This window comes from Ambystoma mexicanum, chromosome 14 (genome assembly GCF_040938575.1).
Source record: "Ambystoma mexicanum isolate Mex_15411 chromosome 14, UKY_AmexF1_1, whole genome shotgun sequence".
Lineage (NCBI taxonomy): Eukaryota > Metazoa > Chordata > Amphibia > Caudata > Ambystomatidae > Ambystoma > Ambystoma mexicanum.
The window spans coordinates 542,666,375-542,686,660 of record NC_090940.1 but is presented as its reverse complement, the minus strand read 5'-3'; the positions used below and the strand labels follow the sequence as shown (position 1 = coordinate 542,686,660).

Here is a 20,286-nt window from a genome sequence, read left to right as displayed (position 1 = left end):
AATGTGGCAATACCAAAATATCTGTCTACCCAGACTACACCCCAAAGGTGCAAAGGGAGAGGAGCTTTGTACCGATTAAAGCCCGACTTCGTCAATTAAACCTAAAATATATGTTACTATACCTGTCGAGACTCAAGGTCATCTTCAAGGGGCGTGCGATATTTTTGGAAACCCCGGCGGCCGCCCATATGTGGATGGAAGATAACCTCGCAGAGGGCGGGGACGCCCACTACCAGGACAAGTAAGGAAGCCTATCCACCGGTGCGCAAGAAACATAAGCACTCACCACATCGCAACCCCCATACGAAATATGAGCAATCTGCAACGAAGGAGGTAACATACATCATAATTAGCTAAATAGATGTGGCTCTCGCTTGGCCCCACACCAGGCACAGGACCCAACCTCCATGAACAGACCAGGACAGGCCAGTTGCCTGTCCGACCCAACTCGAGCCCGATACCCGGATGGATTCTGACGGTGCGAGAGCGCCTGAGCGCAGCGAGAAAAACGTAGCCGCTGGGCGCATCAGTTCCAGTTTTGTTAAAAGTTCCACTGGTTATACAGTCTTCATAACATTAACAATTATAAAACAGAGGGCAGTGCTTTCACAAATCCTAAGCAGAATCGGAACCACGAATCGAGCAATGGGACTCTCCAGGGTAAACCATCGACCTCTGGGAGACGACAGAATGGGCAGACACAAATGGTATACCACTCCATTCCAATGGCGCCACAAATAAAAGTAATAACGTGGGACGTGAGAGGGATGGGCTCGTATCTGAGAAGGAATCAGATCCAATCTTATCTTCGTAGAAAAAAGGTCTCTATCGTGATGCTTCAGGAGACCCACCTGTCGAGGGAGGCCTCATCCAAGTTGGCAGAACGGTGGGGAGGCACCGCGAGGGGGGCACCCTACTCTAGCTACGCTCGAGGAGTCTTCACGTGGGTGAACCCGAATGTACCATTCCAACTATTGGGCTCAGAGGCCGACAAAGAAGGCAGGTACCTAATAATGTGGGGGACCATCAAACACACTGCGGTCTGCCTTGTGAATTCCTACTTCCCACAACATGGAATTCCCTCCCATCTCAAAGAACTATGCGCCAAAATGTTACACCACAGGGAAGGGACGTTCATTTGGGGCGGCGACTTCAACTGCGTCAGAGACGTGAACATGGACAGGTCTGATCCTCCCCAACAACCACATAACGCCGCCACCCAAGCACTTAACAACACATTTGATCACCTCGACCTAATAGACATTTGGAGAGAACAACACCCCACCGAGAGAAGCTACTCATACTACTCGGCCCCTCACAAGATCCACACAAGGATTGACTATCTGTTTATCAACAAAGAACACACCTCAATGATAGATACAACAGAATACCTAGGCAGATCGATATCCGATCACTCACCTTTAATCATGCTGTGGACATTCAGAGGGCCCAGACCACCGATCCCGACGTGGAGAATGCCCACCGCAGCTCTCTCCGGCCATGAATTCTGGGAGACCCCCAGCACCAGACTTGAGGACTATATAGATAACAACAAAGGCTCCATATCAAGCTGGAGCACACTGTGGGAGGCCATGAAGGTAGTGACACGGGGAGAGGCGATATCGGGGGCAGGAGGTATCAGGAAGCACCTGACGGCGGCACTCGAAGAACAAGAAGCCGAAATATCGCGCCTCAAACTCCTATGAAGCCACTCCGGAACTAGAAGCGACCCTACACGGACTACGAGACGAATGCCGCACAGCTTGGGACAGGTTAGCCAAATTTGACTTTACAACGAATACCGTCAGGACTCACAAAGAAGCCGATAAGCCGGGCAGATTACTAGCCTGGTTGTGCAAACGAGAACAACCTAGACACTTTCCTAATGAGATCTTAGATGAGAGCGGGAGAACACACAAATCTCAACAAGGTATCAACGACACCTTCGCACAGTTCTACTCCAGACTATACTCTAATAATAACCACATACCTAGAGATGAAATCAAGGCTACCCTAGAGGAGATTGAGCTACCGAAGTTATCCGAGGAACAGAGAGAGATGCTAGAAATGGAGATCACCACAGAAGATGTCACGGAGGCTATCAGGTCTCTGGCTACTTGTAAGACTCCCGGTAGTGACGGCCTCCCGCCAGAATTTTACAAAGCCTATGAACCCACCGTCACCCCAATTTTATACGAGGTCTTCATGGAGCCGTACGAGAATGGGATACTCCCTAACACCATTAAGGAGACAATCATAATTCCCATGCTCAAGCCTAACAAACCACCCACAGACTGCGAATCATATCGCCCATTGGCAATGCTAAACTATGATAGCAAGATCCTGACCACTATTTTAGCTAACAGGCTTGCAAACGTAGTGGGAAACCTGATCCATGACAACCAAAACGGCTTTGTCCCGGGACGCAAGACAACGGCGAACCTGAGGAGGCTCCAACATACCATGGTGGAAACTTATACGAGAGACGAGGACCTGGCGGTGCTCTCACTTGACGCCATCAAGGCTTTCGACTCCATATTCTGGGAATGGCTGGTGGAGGTGCTAAGAGAGTTCGGATTTGTGAGATGGGTCAAGGTACTTTATAACTCGCCGGTGGCAAGAGTCAAAACCGGCGGATTCATTTCAAAACCCTGGGAGATACAGCGTGGCACCAGGCAGGGATGCCCATTGTCGCCAATGTTATATGTCCTAGGCTTGGAACCAATCGCCATCTATTTCAGGAGGCAATTTTTTGATGCAGGCATCAGACTAGGTAACCACTATTCTATAATATCTCTGTATGGTTTGCGGACGATGTACTTTTGTACGTGACAGACCCGCACTTGCATGCACATGCCATGCTAGATGTCCTCGACAACTACGCATCATACTCTGGGATCAAGTCTAGCAGATTGAAATCCTGTGCATTCCCGCTGGCACGACTCCGAGGCCTGGCAGTAACTGATCTACCGGAAGTGGGGATGAAATGGCAGCCAGAAACATTCCGATACCTAGGAATCAACATTCATCATTCTCCAGACCTCACACACGACCACAACACCGAAACAGCAATGAAGGGACTTCGCAACTCTATTAAATTGTGGTCTAAACTTCCACTAGCAATGATGGGGCGAGCATCCATCACCAAGATGATAATCCTCCCCCGCTTTCTCTATTTTTTCACAAATATCTGCCACTACATCCGCCCACCCTTCTTAAAGAGGCTGGAATCGATAATCAGGGACTTCCTATGGGGCCCATCCCGACACAAACTGCCCCTATCGATTCTTACATTGCGTCACAAAGAAGGCGGAGTGCAACTCCCTGACTTTCAAATGTACTACTTGGCCGCGCAACTCAGTCATGTGACAAGATGGCTCCAGGACGAGCTGAACAGCGAGTCGGAACTGCTAAAACAAATACCCTCCAACCTGTTCCCCAAAGAAGCACTTTGGAACCCACTGAAACAGGTACAAGAGGTCCCCATGATTACGAAATTGGGCAGACAGGTTTGGTCTAGAACCCGCTCCATCTTACAACCTAGCCATCCATATTCACCCAACACTCCTATCCTAGTGGATACATGCAGAACCGCAACCGACCTCAAGTTGGCAAGATATTGGGAGAGAACTGGGATCTACGTGTGGGGCGACATGTTTGAGGAGAACAACTTCAGAGACTTTGAATCACTCCAGTTGGTGGAGGGCCTCCCCACCGGTAAATTTCTGTGGTATCACCAAATTAAACAGACTGCTAGAAAACTCTGGAACACCTGGCCTGAGGAACCCGCTCCAGACCCCCCTACTGCAGGACATGTATTATCTGGTCAATGGCTGGAAACCGGTGACCCGCCTCTACAGCCGGTTGATGGACAAGCCGAACCCCAGTAACACGGCACTTAGGGAAAAATGGGAAACTGATTTGGCCAATACACTAACAGATACAGAATGGGAAAGAATACTGCTATATCCCAAGCAAGTATCTCGCAATGCCAGATTTAGGCAAATACAAATGAATGTCCTCTATAGGACGTACATGACCCCACAGTGGGTGGCCAGCTTCAACAAGAAAGCATCACCAAATTGTCCCTGGTGCGGCAACGACACAGCTGACCTGCTCCACATGTTCTGGACTTGTAATAAAACTATGAAACTCTGGTCCAAAGTCAAACAGACCTGCATAACCGCGGGTATCGCCAGATACGAATGGGATCCGAAGGACTGCTTATTGGGTGCTCACCCCAGAATTAGTAAATACAAACACATAGTGAAGCTGATGGATTTAGCATGTATCCTTGCGAAAAGAACCATAGCAATGGCCTGGAAATCTCCAGGGGGCCCGAGATACGAGCGCTGGATTTAGGAACTGGAAAGGTGGTCTGAGGCTGAGACCAGAGCATGGCAAGAAGGGGCCAATTCTGGGGTGGACGGAGCAAACAACACCTTTGAGGCTTGGAAAGCCCTCCTGAGAGACATACCTTTCACTGCGGACCACAAACCCCCATGAAGAGAAGCCCTAGACCACCACATTAACTGCAGGTGACTTAACCAAAGTCCCGAAAAATCTAGACTGGGTTCGCCCATGCTACCTGAACCTGACCTTGTACATCTGTGCCCCGGAACAGACACCGTAGACACCATAGCATCAAATGAGGACTGTTTTGTTTATTTGTTTCACCTATGTTCTTTCTTTTTTCTTTTTACTTTTCCTTTCTTCTTTTCTCTTTTCTCTTTATTTTGTTAAATGATGTTGCTTATGAAAATTGGACGAACCAATGTAATCCTACTTTGTCACATGATTACTCAAGCTTGCATGTCTAAATGCCAATAAAATACGTTTAAAAAAAAAAAAGCTCTTAAACGTGGAAGGCGCCCAGGAATCTCTGATACAGTCTGCAGCGATCTGTGAAATTCCTGGCAGTTCCCATCTCTTCCTGAAATTCTGCATGCTATGAGATGCAGGGAGCCCGCCTCCACTAGAGGGTGATACTGGCCGGATGGGCTGAGGAGGAGGTCCGGGCGATGCGGGATCTTCCTCGGAAAATCCGAGGAAAGTTCCATCACTACTGGAAACCAGGGCTGAGATTTCCAAAGGGGGACCACTAGTACAAACTCTGCTTGGTCTCTGCGAACCTTCGCTAGAAGTCTCGTGATCATTATGAAAGGCGGGAATGCGTAATGAACTGCTCCTGTCCACGACTGTAGAAACGCATCTGTTCCCGCTGCACCCGGGTCCATCCTCCAACTCAGTTGTCTGCGCATTCAGTCTGGATGCAAACAGATCTGTGTGTAGGGGACCCCACACTTGGTTTAATTCGTGAAAGACTTGGGGAAGCAGTTTCCAGTCGCTGGAATCTGTCAGGTATCGAGAGTTCCAGTCTGCTATGTCGTTCTGAGCTCCCGGAAGATATTCTACCGCTACTGCTATCTGATGCTTAAGGCAATAGTGCCAGAAGTGTTTCGCTAGTTCTGCAAGCATTCTCGATCGGGTACCACCTAGTTTGTTTATGTATCGTACTACGGAGACGTTGTCCATCTTCAACAGTATGGAGCACTTGACTCTGCCCTTGGTGAAAGACTGAACCACGAACGAGCCTGCTAGTAGTTCAAGGCAGTTTATGTGCATATGTAATTCGTCCTCTGACCATTTTCCTCCGGTCTCTATATGACCACATCTTGCTCCCCACCCTGCTCTGCTCGCGTCGGATTCTATTATGAGCTCTGGCACGTCGCCGAAGATGGCGCGGCCGTTCCATGCTTCCATGTTTTGCAGCCACCAGTGAAGCTCTGAGATTGCTTCGCTGTCTAAGGTTATCAATTGATGGTAGCCCAGACCTCCTTGCAAGTGCCTGGTCTTGAGCCTCTGAAGGCCTCTGTAATGTAGGGGGCCCGGGAAGATGGCCTGAATGGAAGCTGCCAGAAGCCCTACTATTCTGGCTAGGTATCGAAGTGAGATGGTCTTCTTCGCTAGGACTGTCTTGATCTCCTTCCTTATCGCTCTCACTTTCTGGTTCGGGAGTTCCAGTGTTGCTTTCACTGTGTCTATGATAAACCCCAGGAATTCTATTCTTTGAACTGGCTGTTATTGAGACTTGTTGAGGTTCACCAGGAATCCCAGCAAAGATAGTAAGGTGAAAACCTGACGCACATCGTTGACTAGAGAGCATTTGTTCTGGTTTAGGATCAGAATATCGTCTAGATAAATTATGATCCGAATACCTCTTTCGAAGGGATTGTGTCCTCCGACGTATTCCTCATCTTAGATATATCCTTCCAGCTCTGCTGGCCTCGGAAATTTTTTTCTAGAGGGCGCTGCGCGTCGACGTCCCTCGAGTCGATGTCCTTCGACAGCCGCCGTATCGACGCTCGACGTCATCCTGCCTATAAAGGCCGCGCGCAGCGTCCGTTGCTCAGTTCCGTTTTTCCGCGCTACTCGGTGCCTCGGAATACCGTTGCTCAGTTCTTAGTCAGAATAATCCTATTTACCTCGAGTTATTCGATCCGTACTCGATGGCTTCCTCGTCGGAACCGACAACTCCTCGATCCGGCTTCAAAAAATGTCGAGATTGTGGGAAAAAGATGTCGTTGACCGATCCTCACAGAAATTGTCTGTGGTGCTTGGGAGCCGAACACCATTGTTCGGAGTGCGAGGACTGTATGTCCATGACAGCTAAGGCCCTGAAGGAGCGTAGGGGGAAGCTGGAGAAAGGTAAGACTTTTAAAGCTTCTTCTTCGTCGACGAAGTCGAGACATTCGTCTCTTCGTCACCATTCACGCTCCAGGTCTCGGAGTGGGTCTCATCACTCCTCGAGATCGAAGCACTCGAAGAGGAGACGTCGAAGATCCCCTTCTCCGTCTTCCTCTTCCTCTGTTTCGCCAAAAAGAATCCCTTGCCCCACGAAACATAGTTCCCGGGCTGAATGGGAGGAATTCAGAAAAAATATGATGAGCGTCTTCGAGGAAGCGGCCTCGAGCACCCCTCGAAGACTGCCGAGAGCGATGCTCTGGTCGAAAGACCCGAAGGTCAAAAACGCTGCGAGTCGCAGTACCCGGCGAAAGAAACCTCTCTAGCGCGTCTCGAACCCTCGAGTAGGACTATGACCTCCAAACCTTCCTCGAAGGTTCCGTCGACGCCGTCGACGAAGGTTCCGTCGACGTCGAGGTCGATGTCTTCGACGCCGTTGTCGAGGGGACCTTCGACACACGGGTCTGTCGACTCGACGCCGGCCTCGACACCGGCGTCGACGCCGAGAAAAGTCACGGTGACCACACATCCAGTGACGATCCCCAGGCCCTCGACGTCGATGGCGTCGATATTGTCGAGTAGAATTCCAATTCTGTCGAGGTCCTCGAGGCCTCCACCTCTGTTTTCGACGCCACGCTCGAAGCCTTCGACGTCGGCGTCGACGACATCGACGTTTTCGAGGCCAATAATGACAAGTTCGACACCCTCTGCCTTGGAAATGGGATTTACTCCCTTTATGAGTTCAGAACAATTGAGAACTATATCCTCAATTTTAGAAGAGGGTGATTTGTCTGAACAAGACACATTTGAGTTACAGGGACCTGTAACCCCAGTTAGAGAGGAATTTTCCTCTGAAGAGCGCAGATTAAAGGATCTTCATGATTCTTTACATGAGGCAAGTGGGTTAGACACTTCCCCTGAGGTGGATTTTGCTAAGCCAGACCCGGGGGAGCATGCTGAAACCCCCTACAGAGCCTTAATGGCCAGGATTACAGAGTTCATGGGGTGGTCTACACCTTCACAATCTTTCCAGCAAGATGACCTCACGGATATTCTTGACAAAGGCCCACAAGAGGATCCAGTGGTGCCCTTTCATAAAGCTCTTCAGAGAAAGATCATGACAAACTGGGAAACCCCAGATGTAATACCAGCAGTAAATAAAAAACTGTCTGCAAAGTACAGGGTATCTTCCACAGACCCAGAGTTCTTGTCTAAACATCCATCCCCAGAAAGTCTGGTGGTACAAGCAGCATCCTCTACCGATGTCAAGACGGCTTATCCTACAGTCCCACAGGACAGGGACGATAAAAAATATGATGCTATGGCAAAGAAAGTCTTTTCAGCATGTAGCATGGCGTTAAAGTCTGTTAATGCTACTTGCACCCTTGCTAGGTTCAGCCATACACTTTGGGAGTGTGCTTCTACAGCGGCTGACTGCATCCCGGAGGGAGAAGAAAGGGATGCGTTCCTGAATATTATACAGGACGGTAAAGACGCTATGTGCGAATCCCTCCAGACGGGCATTGATTCGGCTGACAGTATCAGCAGAGCAATGGCGGCAAGTACATCAACCAGGAGGTTCGCTTGGTTGAGAAAGTCGGGTTTTGCCCCAGATGTGCAAGCCAGGCTCTTGAACATGCCATTTGATGGCTCTTCTTTGTTCGGGAAAAAGGCGGATGACAGTTTAGAGAAACTGCAAACTTCAAAAGCAGCAGCAAAATCCCTAGGAGCTGCAATCCGTCAGACTCCTTTTCGTCCCACAGGAACCTCTGCGAGGGGCAAGTCCTTTCGCTTCTACTCCGCATTCGGAAGAGGTAGAGGACGACCGGCTCAAAGGGGTCAAAGAAGAACTACCCGAGGTGGACGGGGTAGATATTCTAAAGCCGCAGCAACAGCAGGTGCCTCTTTACCATCGGCATCTGCATCAGCCGCCCCAAAACCACTCTGAGGACTCCCCTCACAGGACACCTGTAGGAGGCAGGTTGACTCAACATCTGACGGTATGGCAGGCTATCACGTCAGATGCTTGGGCATTGGAAACAGTCGCCCAAGGTTACTGCCTGCCTTTCCTACGTATACCTCAGAGTCATCCACCGGGGATCAGCTCTCAGAAAGCTCCAGATCCGCTCCTCTTGCAGGAAATTTTGGACCTGCTAGAGAAAGGTGCCATAGAACCGGTACCTGTAGCGGAGAGGAACAAGGGCTGGTACTCCCCTTACTTTCTCATTCCGAAGAAAGACGGAGGACTGAGACCCATCTTGGACTTGCGAGAATTGAACAAATTCCTCAGGAAAGACAAATTCAAGATGGTCACTCTTTCTCAGATCCTCCAGGCCCTTCAGTTTCAGGACTGGTTGGTATCTCTGGACCTTCAGGACGCTTATTTCCATGTGCCTATCCATCTCAAACACAGGAAATACCTGAGGTTCGCAATTGGCAACTCTCACTATCAATTTCGAGTACTGCCATTTGGGCTGACCTCCGCCCTGAGGGTCTTCACCAAGTTAATGTCGGTAGTGGCTGCAAGTCTAAGGAGGGAAGGGATTCACGTCTACCCCTACCTGGACGATTGGCTGATCAGGGCTGTTTCTCCGGAGCAAGCTCAGAACCAGCTAAATCACGTGTGCTACTCCCTTCACAAACTGGGCTTCTCCCTCAATTTAAAGAAGTCTCAAATGATACCATCGCAGAGACTCCAGTTCATAGGAGCGATCCTGGATACTTCCCTGGGAAAAGCCTCGCCACCAGAGGTGAGGGCTCAAGATATTCTACAGATGGTTACCAAGTTCCAACATGCCCAACGTCTCCCAGCCTTCGACTTTTTGAGGTTGCTAGGCCTCATGGCATCCTGCATTTTCCTTGTGCCAGAGGCTCGCCTGAGAATGAGATCCCTCCAGAGGGCACTGAGGACTCAGTGGTCACAATTCTCAGGGAGAATGACAGATCTTCTTCAGGTTCCCGGCAGGGTGGCTCGAGACCTTCAGTGGTGGGCCTGTCAGGAGAACATTCTGAAAGGAGAACAGTTTTGGCAACCCTGGCCGGAGATAACAGTAGTCACGGATGCCTCACTCACGGGGTGGGGAGCCCACGCCAACGACTTGACCATCAGCGGTCGTTGGTCTCCATCGGAGTCCAGACTACACATCAACCTGTTAGAGCTGAGAGCCATCAGACTTGCGTTGAAGGCTTTTCTGCCAGCTGTACAAGGGAAGAACGTCCTGATAATGACGGACAACACGGTGGCCATGCATTACCTCAACAAAAGAGGAGGCGTAGGATCACTACCCCTGTGCAGAGAGGCGATGCAGCTCTGGTTTTGGGCAATCCAAGAAGGAATCTCTCTATCGGCAGTTCACCTAGCCGGAGAGAAGAACTTGACAGCGGACGCTCTGAGCAGGCAGAACACAGTCTCCCACGAGTGGGAGCTAGCTCAGGAAGTCCTTCAAGAGATCTTCGCCCTTTGGGGAACCCCTCAGGTAGATCTGTTCGCCACCAGCCTAAACAGGAAATGCGACCTGTTCTGCTCAAGGGAATTTCCTCCGAGAGGAGCTCTGGGAGACGCGTTCATAGTGGACTGGGAGTTTCCGCTTCTGTACGCGTTCCCACCGGTCCCTGTCATTCCTCAAATGATCAGGAGGTTGAGAAGATTCGGGCGAACCATGATCCTAATTGCCCCGGATTGGGCCAGGAGAAGGTGGTACCCGGACCTTCTAGACTTGTCCATCTGCCCTCCAATTCGACTTCCTCTCAGAGAGAACCTACTCTCACAGAAGGGAGGTCAGGTTCTCCATCCAGACATCAAAACCCTCAACCTTCACGCTTGGCTTCTGAACGGCTGAGGTACAAGGATTGGGACCTCCCTGATGATGTTATGGAGGTGTTGCTTTCGGCAAGGAGGCCAGCAACAAAGTCTTTATACCGCTGCCGTTGGAACAGATTTTGCAGCTGGTGTAGAGAACAGAATATCGACCCATTTTCATGTGGTACACCAATGGTTTTGTCCTTCCTACTATATTTGGCAAATTCAGGCCTTCAAGTTGGCACCATTAAGGGCTATCTCGCAGCGCTATCTATCTTTAAGCGTACTGCGGAGGAACCATCCTATTTCAAATTACCCTTGGTAATACAGTTTCTAAAGGGGTTAACCAATGTTTATCCCCCAAGACCATTCCAAGTTCCCCTATGGGATTTAAACTTAGTACTAACTTTCCTGATGGGTACACCTTTCGAACCTCTCCATTCTTGTTCGTTAAGATTCCTTACCCTTAAGACTGTTTTATTAATAGCACTTACATCTGCTAGAAGGGTGAGCGAATTACAAGCTCTTTCTTGTAAACCCCCTCATACAATCTTTCACAAAGACAAAGTTGTCCTGCAAGTGAAGCCTAATTTCCTCCCAAAGGTAGTTTCTGAATTCCATATCTCTCAGAAGATTACCCTACCATCTTTCTATCCTCCTCCTCACCCGGGGAAAGAGGAAGAGAGACTACACAGACTAGACCCTAGGAGGGTTTTAAGTTTTTACATTAGTAGGCTAGCCAGGATAAGACAGGCAGACCAGCTGTTTGTAGGTTACGCAGGTCACAAGCTGGGGTTACCAATAACTAAGCAGACCATTTCCAGATGGATCATTCTAGCCATTCTGGAATGTTATAAACTGGCAGGGAAAGAGCCCCCTCAAAACCTTAGGGCTCATTCGACCAGAGGTATTGCAGCTTCATCGGCCCTCAAAAGAGGCGTGCCGATTAAAGACATATGTGCGGCCGCTACATGGTAGTCTGTCCATACCTTTACACGTTTTTACAATCTGGATTCCTCCTCTAGTCAAGAGACTAGGTTTGGAAGGGCTGTACTGCATTCTATTCATCAATAGAAGACAGCGTGAAGTCAGTACTCCCTCCTCCGAATATAGAATACTGCTATGGGAGCCTATCTAAGATGAGGCATACGTCGGAGGACACAATCCCTTCGAAGAACAAGTTACTTCTTACCTTGTAACGTTCTTTCGACGGGATGTTCCTCCGACGTATTCCTCATCGACCCTCCCATCCATCCCCGCAGTTCTACTTCCCTTGTTGCTGCAGCTTACGCTCCTTCAGGGTGATTAGTCTAGTCCAGACAGTTATACTGTGGGCTACAAAACGGAACTGAGCAACGGACGCTGCGCGCGGCCTTTATAGGCAGGATGACGTCGAGCGTCGATACGGCGGCTGTCGAAGGACATCGACTCGAGGGACGTCGACGCGCAGCGCCCTCTAGAAAAAATTTTCCGAGGCCAGCAGAGCTGGAAGGATATATCTAAGATGAGGAATACGTCGGAGGAACATCCCGTCGAAAGAACGTTACAAGGTAAGAAGTAACTTGTTCTTCTCTTATGGCCGCAGCTACTGGCCTCATCAGTTTGGTGAAGGCCCATGGGGCTGAGGCAATACCAAAAGGAAGGCATTTGAAATGCCACACTTCCCTGTTCCAGCGGAAGCGTATGTACCTGCGATGGGCTTCTGCTATAGGCACTGTAAGATACGCGTCTTTCAGGTCTAGACGTGCTAGCCAATCTCTTTCGTGCAACAAGTCTCTGAGAAGATGGATTCCCTCTATCTTGAAGTGATTGTACTTTAGCCATTCGTTTAGGTTTTTTAGATTGATAACTGGACGGACTTTTTCTTTTCTGTGGACGAAGAACATATTGCTTATAAACCCCGGGGAAGACTGCGTCTCGTGTTCTATCGCTTCTTTCTAGAGAAGCTTCACTAGCTCGCTCTGAAGAAGCGCTGCTTCCTGCCCTGATAGGTGTATCGCTTGCGGCTCTTGGCATTGAAAGGGGTTGCCTAAAAAGTCTACGCGCAAGCCTGCTACGGCGTTTAAAACCCAAGCATCGCTGGATAATGCGTGCCAAGCGTCCAGAAATTGTAGGGTCCTGCACCCCACTTGCACACTCGAGGTACTCACCACCAGTGGCGTCTGCATGTCTGTAGGATCCTCTTTGCCTGCGACCTCTCGGAAACCTCGTCCTGGAGGGGAAGAAGGCATCTTGTTGTCTTCCCTCCCAATATTGTGCTCTGTGACCTTGGGGCCTGCGATGATAGGAATATCGACCGGACGCTCGGCCCCTTTGTCGCCCGGTCCCGGCAAAAACTCTTCCGGGAAAGATTCTTTTAATGGAGCTCTGTGCTTTTTCGAGGGCTCAATAAGTTCCCACGAATTGCGACATCTCCTTCGCAAAGGCTTCACCAAAAAGCAGACCTTTTGCTCCTTGCCCTGCTTCATACGACGCTAAGTCGCTTAGTTTTGAGTCAATTTTTAGGAGCACTCCTCTTCTCCTCTCAGAAGAGAGTGTGCAGTTGGCATTACCCAAGAAGCACATGGCTCTTTGCGCCCAGTTTGCTAGGACCAGAGGATCTATGGGGGTCCCAGTGTCCTTAGCTTTCTCCGCCAGATCCATACTTTTTCGCAAGTGGACCCGCTAAATCCAGTATCTTTTCTTGGCACCCTCTCCACGCTCTATCTACGCCCTTTCTAATGTCTTTAGAAACTTTTGTTACAAATGTGACCATCTTCGGGTCTAGATCGGGGGTCTCCGATAACTTGTCAGGGAGGTCTGGGCGGGGACATTCCGCTCTCATGCGAGATCTTACTTCTTTATCAAGTGGTTTGCGTATATGTTAAGCCATGTAGAGCGCCACTTTCGGGGAAGGTATCCACTCAGATGATTTTGGGTGCCTAATGGCCTCCAGATCAAACATATCGTTCGTGTCCTCCTCTTGATCTAAAGTCTCCTCTCCTGCTGCGGGGTGCCTTGGAAGGTCATCCTCTTCCCCTCCTTCATCGTCGGGCGAGTAGCCCTCGTCTATGTCCCCTAAACTATTCACCCCTGGGGCAGGGGGTCTGGGCAGACATTCTGCTGACTTTTCCAGGAAGGTCTTTTTCAATCTTGTGACGGGGTTGTCTGTCTTGTGGGGGTCCTGGTCAACCCTCCTTTCTTTGCTCGGGGGGGTCAAAGAGACTTTGCTCTTCCGAGCCTTACACCCCTGCTCAACCCCACTATGAGGGTGTCCAGTCGACGGGCCTTCGCCTGGGCTAAGCGCCCTCTTTTTCCTAGGGGATTTCTGCTCTTTTTGTAATATCCATGCTTCAAGCATGTCAAGTCTCTGAGCAATAGGTTGTACTCCTTCCGAAACTGCTAGTGAAAGGGATTCACCCAATACTTTTTTAAAACTGAGAGACAGGTCAGTTTTTTGAAGAGAGGGTTCCTCCTCCCACTCTTCCTCGGTATACTCAGGAGTTGTAGAATGTTCCCCTTCCTAATGAGCCATAATGTCCTTTAGTTAGCAGAGCTAACGTTCTCTTTGTCGACTGAAAAGATCAGGCTCACAAAATGAGGCAGCTGTAAGACTGCAGGCCTTCTGGAGTCACGTAAGAGTTTCCTTTTTTTTTTTTTTGACTGCTACTTGCAGCTGTAATCGCACGTGCTCCGTGACAGAAAGTAATTAGATTCTTTTATTATTATTATTTTATTTTTTTTGTCAGAGGGCACTCCACGCAGCTTTCTCCTCTCGCTCGCGATCCTAATACGAATGCCGGAGGGGCTCTGGGGAAGACGGGAAGGCTCGAGACCTCCCGCTTCCCCATGGTCCTAGCGCACGCCTTCCGTGCGACGCGCTGTGGAGCGGGCCAAAGGCCTCTCACAGGCGAGAGTGCCCGCGGCTCCGGCTCCGCCTCCACAGCATCCCGAAGTTTGGGTTAGTTCTATTCGAAGCGCGGCTCTTCCGAGCCGCTTTAATATGATTTGGAGCGGGCGCGAGGGCGTCGCTCTATAGATACACTCGCAAGAGCACTAATCATGGAAAAAATATAATATAATTATAATATTCAAAACTAGAAATTTTTTATATATATATATATATACGCTGCGCACTAACGTTCAATATAGTCGTTTTACTCAAATTCAGAAACAAAATTAACTCTTTAGAGTCATATTTATTAGAGAAAATAAGCACTTATCTCGTATGTTGGCAGCAAATAAAAAGAGGAAGGAACCTTGTGCTGGGAGTCCTTACAGGGGAATCAGGCACCGGATTGGTGGAGGAAGGACTACTGTTTACAAGGAGGCTCTTGGGATTTGTAGGAGATCGATATAGAGCCTCTGGAAAGAGAAACACACTTTTAAACTAAGATTTCTTTTACTGAAAGCAGAAAGAAACATTTGTTTTGAAAAGTTTATTAAAAATGTTGAATTGCTGTGTTGGTGGCAAATGAAAGAGTTAAGCATAATGCTCGCCTCCGTCTTGTCATAGAATAGAAGCCAGTTGGCTGCCGAAAAGTTCTGCACAGGTAATTTAAAGCTGTACGTACAAAAACGAATAGGGTGCTGCAGTAACAGCACCATTAGCTTGCTGCCACTTACTGACACGCAAGACAAAAGTAATTGTACCTTATGGGAATGAAAGGAGTTAAGCTATAAGGAGTAATGTGAAGAACAAATTGGCGATAGAAGTTGCTTGGTATATATAGAAAGGAAACCTCACTGTCCCACCTTGTGTGTGTCATATACATGCCGTTAAATTGAGTCTAAGGGCCTCATTACACGGATGGCGGTAATGGTTAACGGCCACCGTTAATGGTAACGGTGACCGTTAACCATTACCGCCTTACTACGAGGTCCCTTAGCGGGTTGGTGCTTTAACGTCTGCTTTTTGCAGGCGTTAAAAACCAACCCGCTAAGGGACCTCAGAGCTAATTACGGCACCGCAAAATTGCGGTGCCGTAATTAGCGCCTTCCCCATTCCCATAGAGCCCTATGGGGCAGAAATGGGAATGGGGAAGGGCAATGGCGGAAGGGGGATTTACCGCCACTCCAAACCTTGGAATGGGGTGGTAAATCCCCTTTCCGCCAAGGCGGTGCCGGTATTTTACCGGCATGAGCCATGGCGCTAATAGCGCCATGGCTCACCGCCTACCGTGTAATGAGGCCCTAATTGTTATGTGTCATGAATTTAAATAAACTGGATGCATATCCTAACAGACAATAAGGGTGACCAGTGTTGGATCCACAAGACAATTCCTTTAGATAATGTATACTAACAATGTATGGAACCCCATACCGGTCTAATGCATTTATTCAGCATGACTTCAGAGAAACACAGATAGTTCATGGTCGCTGTTGAGGCCATCAGACACAGCTCGATATTGACACATTAGATGTGCTTCCAATTGTCTCAATTTAAGGGTGAGATTGCCACCTTGTTGTGGTAAAGTTACTTTTGCCATGCCAGCAAATTTAATCTGTGACTTGTTGTCCAATTGATGGATTTTTTGCCAATGGATGGCAAGTGGTTATTTAGAATCCTGGCTGGAAATGGTGGATAGATGCTCACGTATCCTGATCTTAAGAGGCCTAATTGTACTGCCAATGTAGTGTTTGCCACTTTTGCACATAATGCAGTACACACAACATTTTGTGTTACAATTAATAAAGGAATTCACTTTGAAAGTTCCAAGTTTACCAAAATCAATTTGAGAGGTCTCTAATGCATAACAACACATTGAGCATCTTCCACACTTGTGAAAGCCATGGTTAATACTCTGGCTAAGCCAAGTTGTAGTGGGTTGCTGGTTGGAAATAAATGACGGAGATAAAATATTTTTGAGATTACTTGCTTTACTATAGATGAAATTAGGTGATGGGTCCAACCAGGGTGTTATCTCATGATCGAGCTGAAGTAAATGCCAATGGCGCCGAACAATTTTATACAAGTTCGAGCTATCTGTGTTGTACCTTGTGATGAATTTTAATTTATTGGTATGAGTAGAGTTCGATCTGATTTTAGGAGTGTGTAAATCCACCCTCTTCATGCTTTGCACAGTATGTTCTGCTTTGTTCACCGTACATTGGTCATAACCTCTTACTTTGAATTTCTGACGGGGGAATAATATTTTTAAACATCCCCATCAAGGGAATAATCTTGAAGCACTCGGCTGATGGACAGACGTTCCAAAAACATGATTTGGCCGTGTAAAGGTGAATGCGGGTAACACAAAAGAGAAGGAGGGAAGGGGAAGAAGGGGAAAGCCAGAATGTCCAAGAGCCAAACCTTTCGGGCCACTTGGTCGGATTGGCCATTACATGAACCCTGTTAGGTCTGTGGGGCAGTGATAGCAGTAACTGAGTAGGATGTTAGATCATGGTAATGTGTGCTCCTCTATATTAGCGAAGTAGACTCCTGTGATTTCTATCCTTATTGTGGCTGAAGACCTAGGGGAACCTGAAATATGATACACAAAGAGCTTGTCTCCTATGCTTAGTTTGCAAAACCTAATGGAATGAAGTGTATTGTAATATGTTATGTTGAATATCATTAATACTGCACTAAATCATGTATTGTACAGTAGCAGCGTCAGACCTACAAGGTTTTGACTGTGTGCTTTACACTAAGATTAACCTTCTTATGTTTGCAGTTCAACATGTATGTCGTGGGAAGACTGGAGGAGTTTTACAAGGATCCCCTGATATTCAACCCAGACCGATTTAGCCCAGATGCCCCAAAGTAAGGATTGTAACTTTCTGTGGTCAAGGATTCTTACCTTTACAAAAAGGCTAGAGGGTGGGCGAGTCTTGCTCCGAACCGTCACTACTCAGCTCACGTGAACTGATCTGTCTATTTGAAATGCTTCATTGTTGTATTCTAAATGATTTTTCTTCATGATTTATTTATTAATTTATTTTTTGTATTGGTTATTTATAATGCGCCTATACATCAAAAAGTGCTTCAAGGCGCACAAGGCAAAAAAGAGTGGAGAGGGGTGTGGGTGGAGGAACAGAGATGAGGGAAATAAAAACACTCCTACTAGGCCTTATGACATTTGGACCGTGCAAGTGCTGTTACAAGAAGTACATAAACGGAAAGAGGAGTAACAACAGAGTAACAAAAACACTCATACTAGTCCTACAGACATTCGGATCGTGCAAGTGCAATGCTACATTAGGATGGATGCACAAATGGGAAAACCTCACCACATGAACAGGGGGCTACATCAGTTTTTCAAGGTTACACAGGTAAAATGTGACATTAGGTTGGGTGCATGAAGTGGGAAAGCCTCACCACATAATACAGGGGGCTACATCAGGTATGCAAGGTGACACAGGTAAAATGTGACGTTAGGTTGGGTGCATGACGTGGGAAAGCCTCACCACATAATACAGGGGGCTACATCAGATATGCAAGATGACACAGGCAAAATGCAACGTGGTAAAGCCTCACCACATAATACGGCGGACTACATCAGACATGCAAGGTGACACAGGTAAAATGCGATGTTAGGTTGGGTGCATGAAGTGGGAAAGCCTCACCACATAATACAGGGGGCTACATCAGGTATGCAAGGTGACACAGGTAAAATGCGACATTAGATTGGGTGCATGAAGTGGGAAAGCCTCACCACATAATACAGGGGGCTACATCAGGTATGCAAGCTGACACGGGTAAAATGTGACGTTAGGTTGGGTGCATGACGTGGGAAAGCCTCACCACATAATACAGGGGGCTACATCAGATATGCAAGGTGACACAGGTAAAATGCGACATTAGGTTGGGTGCATGAAGTGGGAAAGCCTCACCACATAATACAGGGGGCTACATCAGGTATGTAAGCTGACACAGGTAAAATGTGACGTTAGGGTGGGTGCATGACGTGGGAAAGCCTCACCACATAATACAGGGGGCTACATCAGGTATGCAAGCTGACACAGGTAAAATGTGACGTTAGGTTGGGTGCATGACGTGGGAAAGCCTCACCACATAATACAGGGGACTACATCAGATATGCAAGATGACACAGGCAAAATGCAACATGGGAAAGCCTCACCACATAATACGGGGCACTACATCAGATATGCAAGGTGACACAGGTAAAATGCGACATTAGGTTGGATGCATGAAGTGGAAAAGCCTCACCACATAATACGGGGGCTACATCAGGTATGCAAGGTGACACAGGTAAAATGTGACGTCCGGTTGGGCGCATGACGTGGGAAAGCCTCACCACATAATACAGAGGGCTACATCAGATATGCAAGATGACACAGGCAAAATGCGACATTAGGTCGGATGCATGAAGTGGGAAAGCCTCACCACATAATACAGAGGGCTACATCAGGTATGCAAGGTGACACAGGTAAAATGTGATGTTAGGTTGGGTGCATGACGTGGGAAAGCCTCACCACATAATACAGAGGGCTACATCAGATATGCAAGATGACACAGGCAAAATGCAATGTGGGAAAGCCTCACCACATAATACAGGGGACTACATCAGATATGCACGGTGACACAGGTAAAATGCGATGTTAGGTTGGGTGCATGAAGTGGGAAAGCCTCACCACATAATACAGGGGGCTACATCAGGTATGCAAGGTGACACAGGTAAAATGCGACATTAGGTTGGGTGCATGACGTGGGAAAGCCTCACCACATAATACAGGGGGCTACATCAGGTATGCAAGCTGACACAGGTAAAATGTGACGTTAGGTTGGGTGCATGACGTGAGAAAGCCTCACCACATAATACAGGGGGCTACATCAGATATGCAAGATGACACAGGCAAAATGCAACGTGGGAAAGCCTCACCACATAATACGGGGGACTACATCAGATATGCACGGTGACACAGGTAAAATGCGACGTTAGGTTGGGTGCATGAAGTGGTAAAGCCTCACCACATAATACGGGGGGCTACATCAGATATGCAAGGTGACATAGGTAAAATGCAACATTAGGTTGGGTGCATGAAGTGGGAAAGCCTCACCACATAATACGGGGGGCTAAATCAGATATGCAAAGTGAAAAAGGTAAAATGCGACATTAGGTTGGGTGCATGAAGTGGGAAAGCCTCACCACATAATATGGGGGGCTAGATCAGATATGCAAGTTGAAAAGGTAAAATGCAACATTAGGTTGGGTGCATGAAGTGGGGAAGCCTCACCACATAATACGGGGGGCTACATCAGATATGCAAGTTGACACAGGTAAAATGCGACGTTAGGTTGGGTGCATGAAGTGGGAAAGCCTCACCACATAATATGGGGGCTACATCAGATATGCAAGTTGACACAGGTAAAATGCGACGTTAGGTTGGGTGCATGAAGTGGGAAAGCCTCACCACATAATATGGGGGGGCTACATCAGATATGCAAGGTGACACAGTACAGTCGTGGGGGGGAGGCCTCCTTACCTTGCGTCATGGAGATTGCAGTGCAGCACAACGGGTGGAACGTGGGACTCGTGAACGAAAAGGTGATGTGAGATGTCAAACGTGCGCAAGTGTGGGAAACCAAGAAGCGGCTCTGTGGTGCCGTCCGGGGCCTTCTGTGGGGGACGCCGGCCAAGCCTGCCTCCTGGCTAGTAGGACAGCAATTTCATCTAGGCATCCTTCAATCGGATGCATGGAAGGCGGCCATAGATGCAGCAGCTGCATTAGCTGTAGGTTTCCACCACTGGAAACAGCTTTTCTAAAGCTGCCCTATAAAAGCATATTAGGTGCCCTCA

The 20,286-nt window shown here is 48.2% G+C and overlaps 1 protein-coding gene across 1 annotated transcript in view; it reads left to right on the top strand.

The window, feature by feature from the left end:
* LOC138526942 (cholesterol 24-hydroxylase-like) overlaps window positions 1-20,286 on the top strand; it is a 428,213-nt gene that overhangs the window by 367,236 nt on the left and 40,691 nt on the right. The window contains exon 13 of the mRNA XM_069637835.1: window positions 17,200-17,288. Coding sequence (XP_069493936.1) covers window positions 17,200-17,288 — 89 coding nt within the window. The remainder of the gene's footprint in view (window positions 1-17,199; window positions 17,289-20,286) is intronic.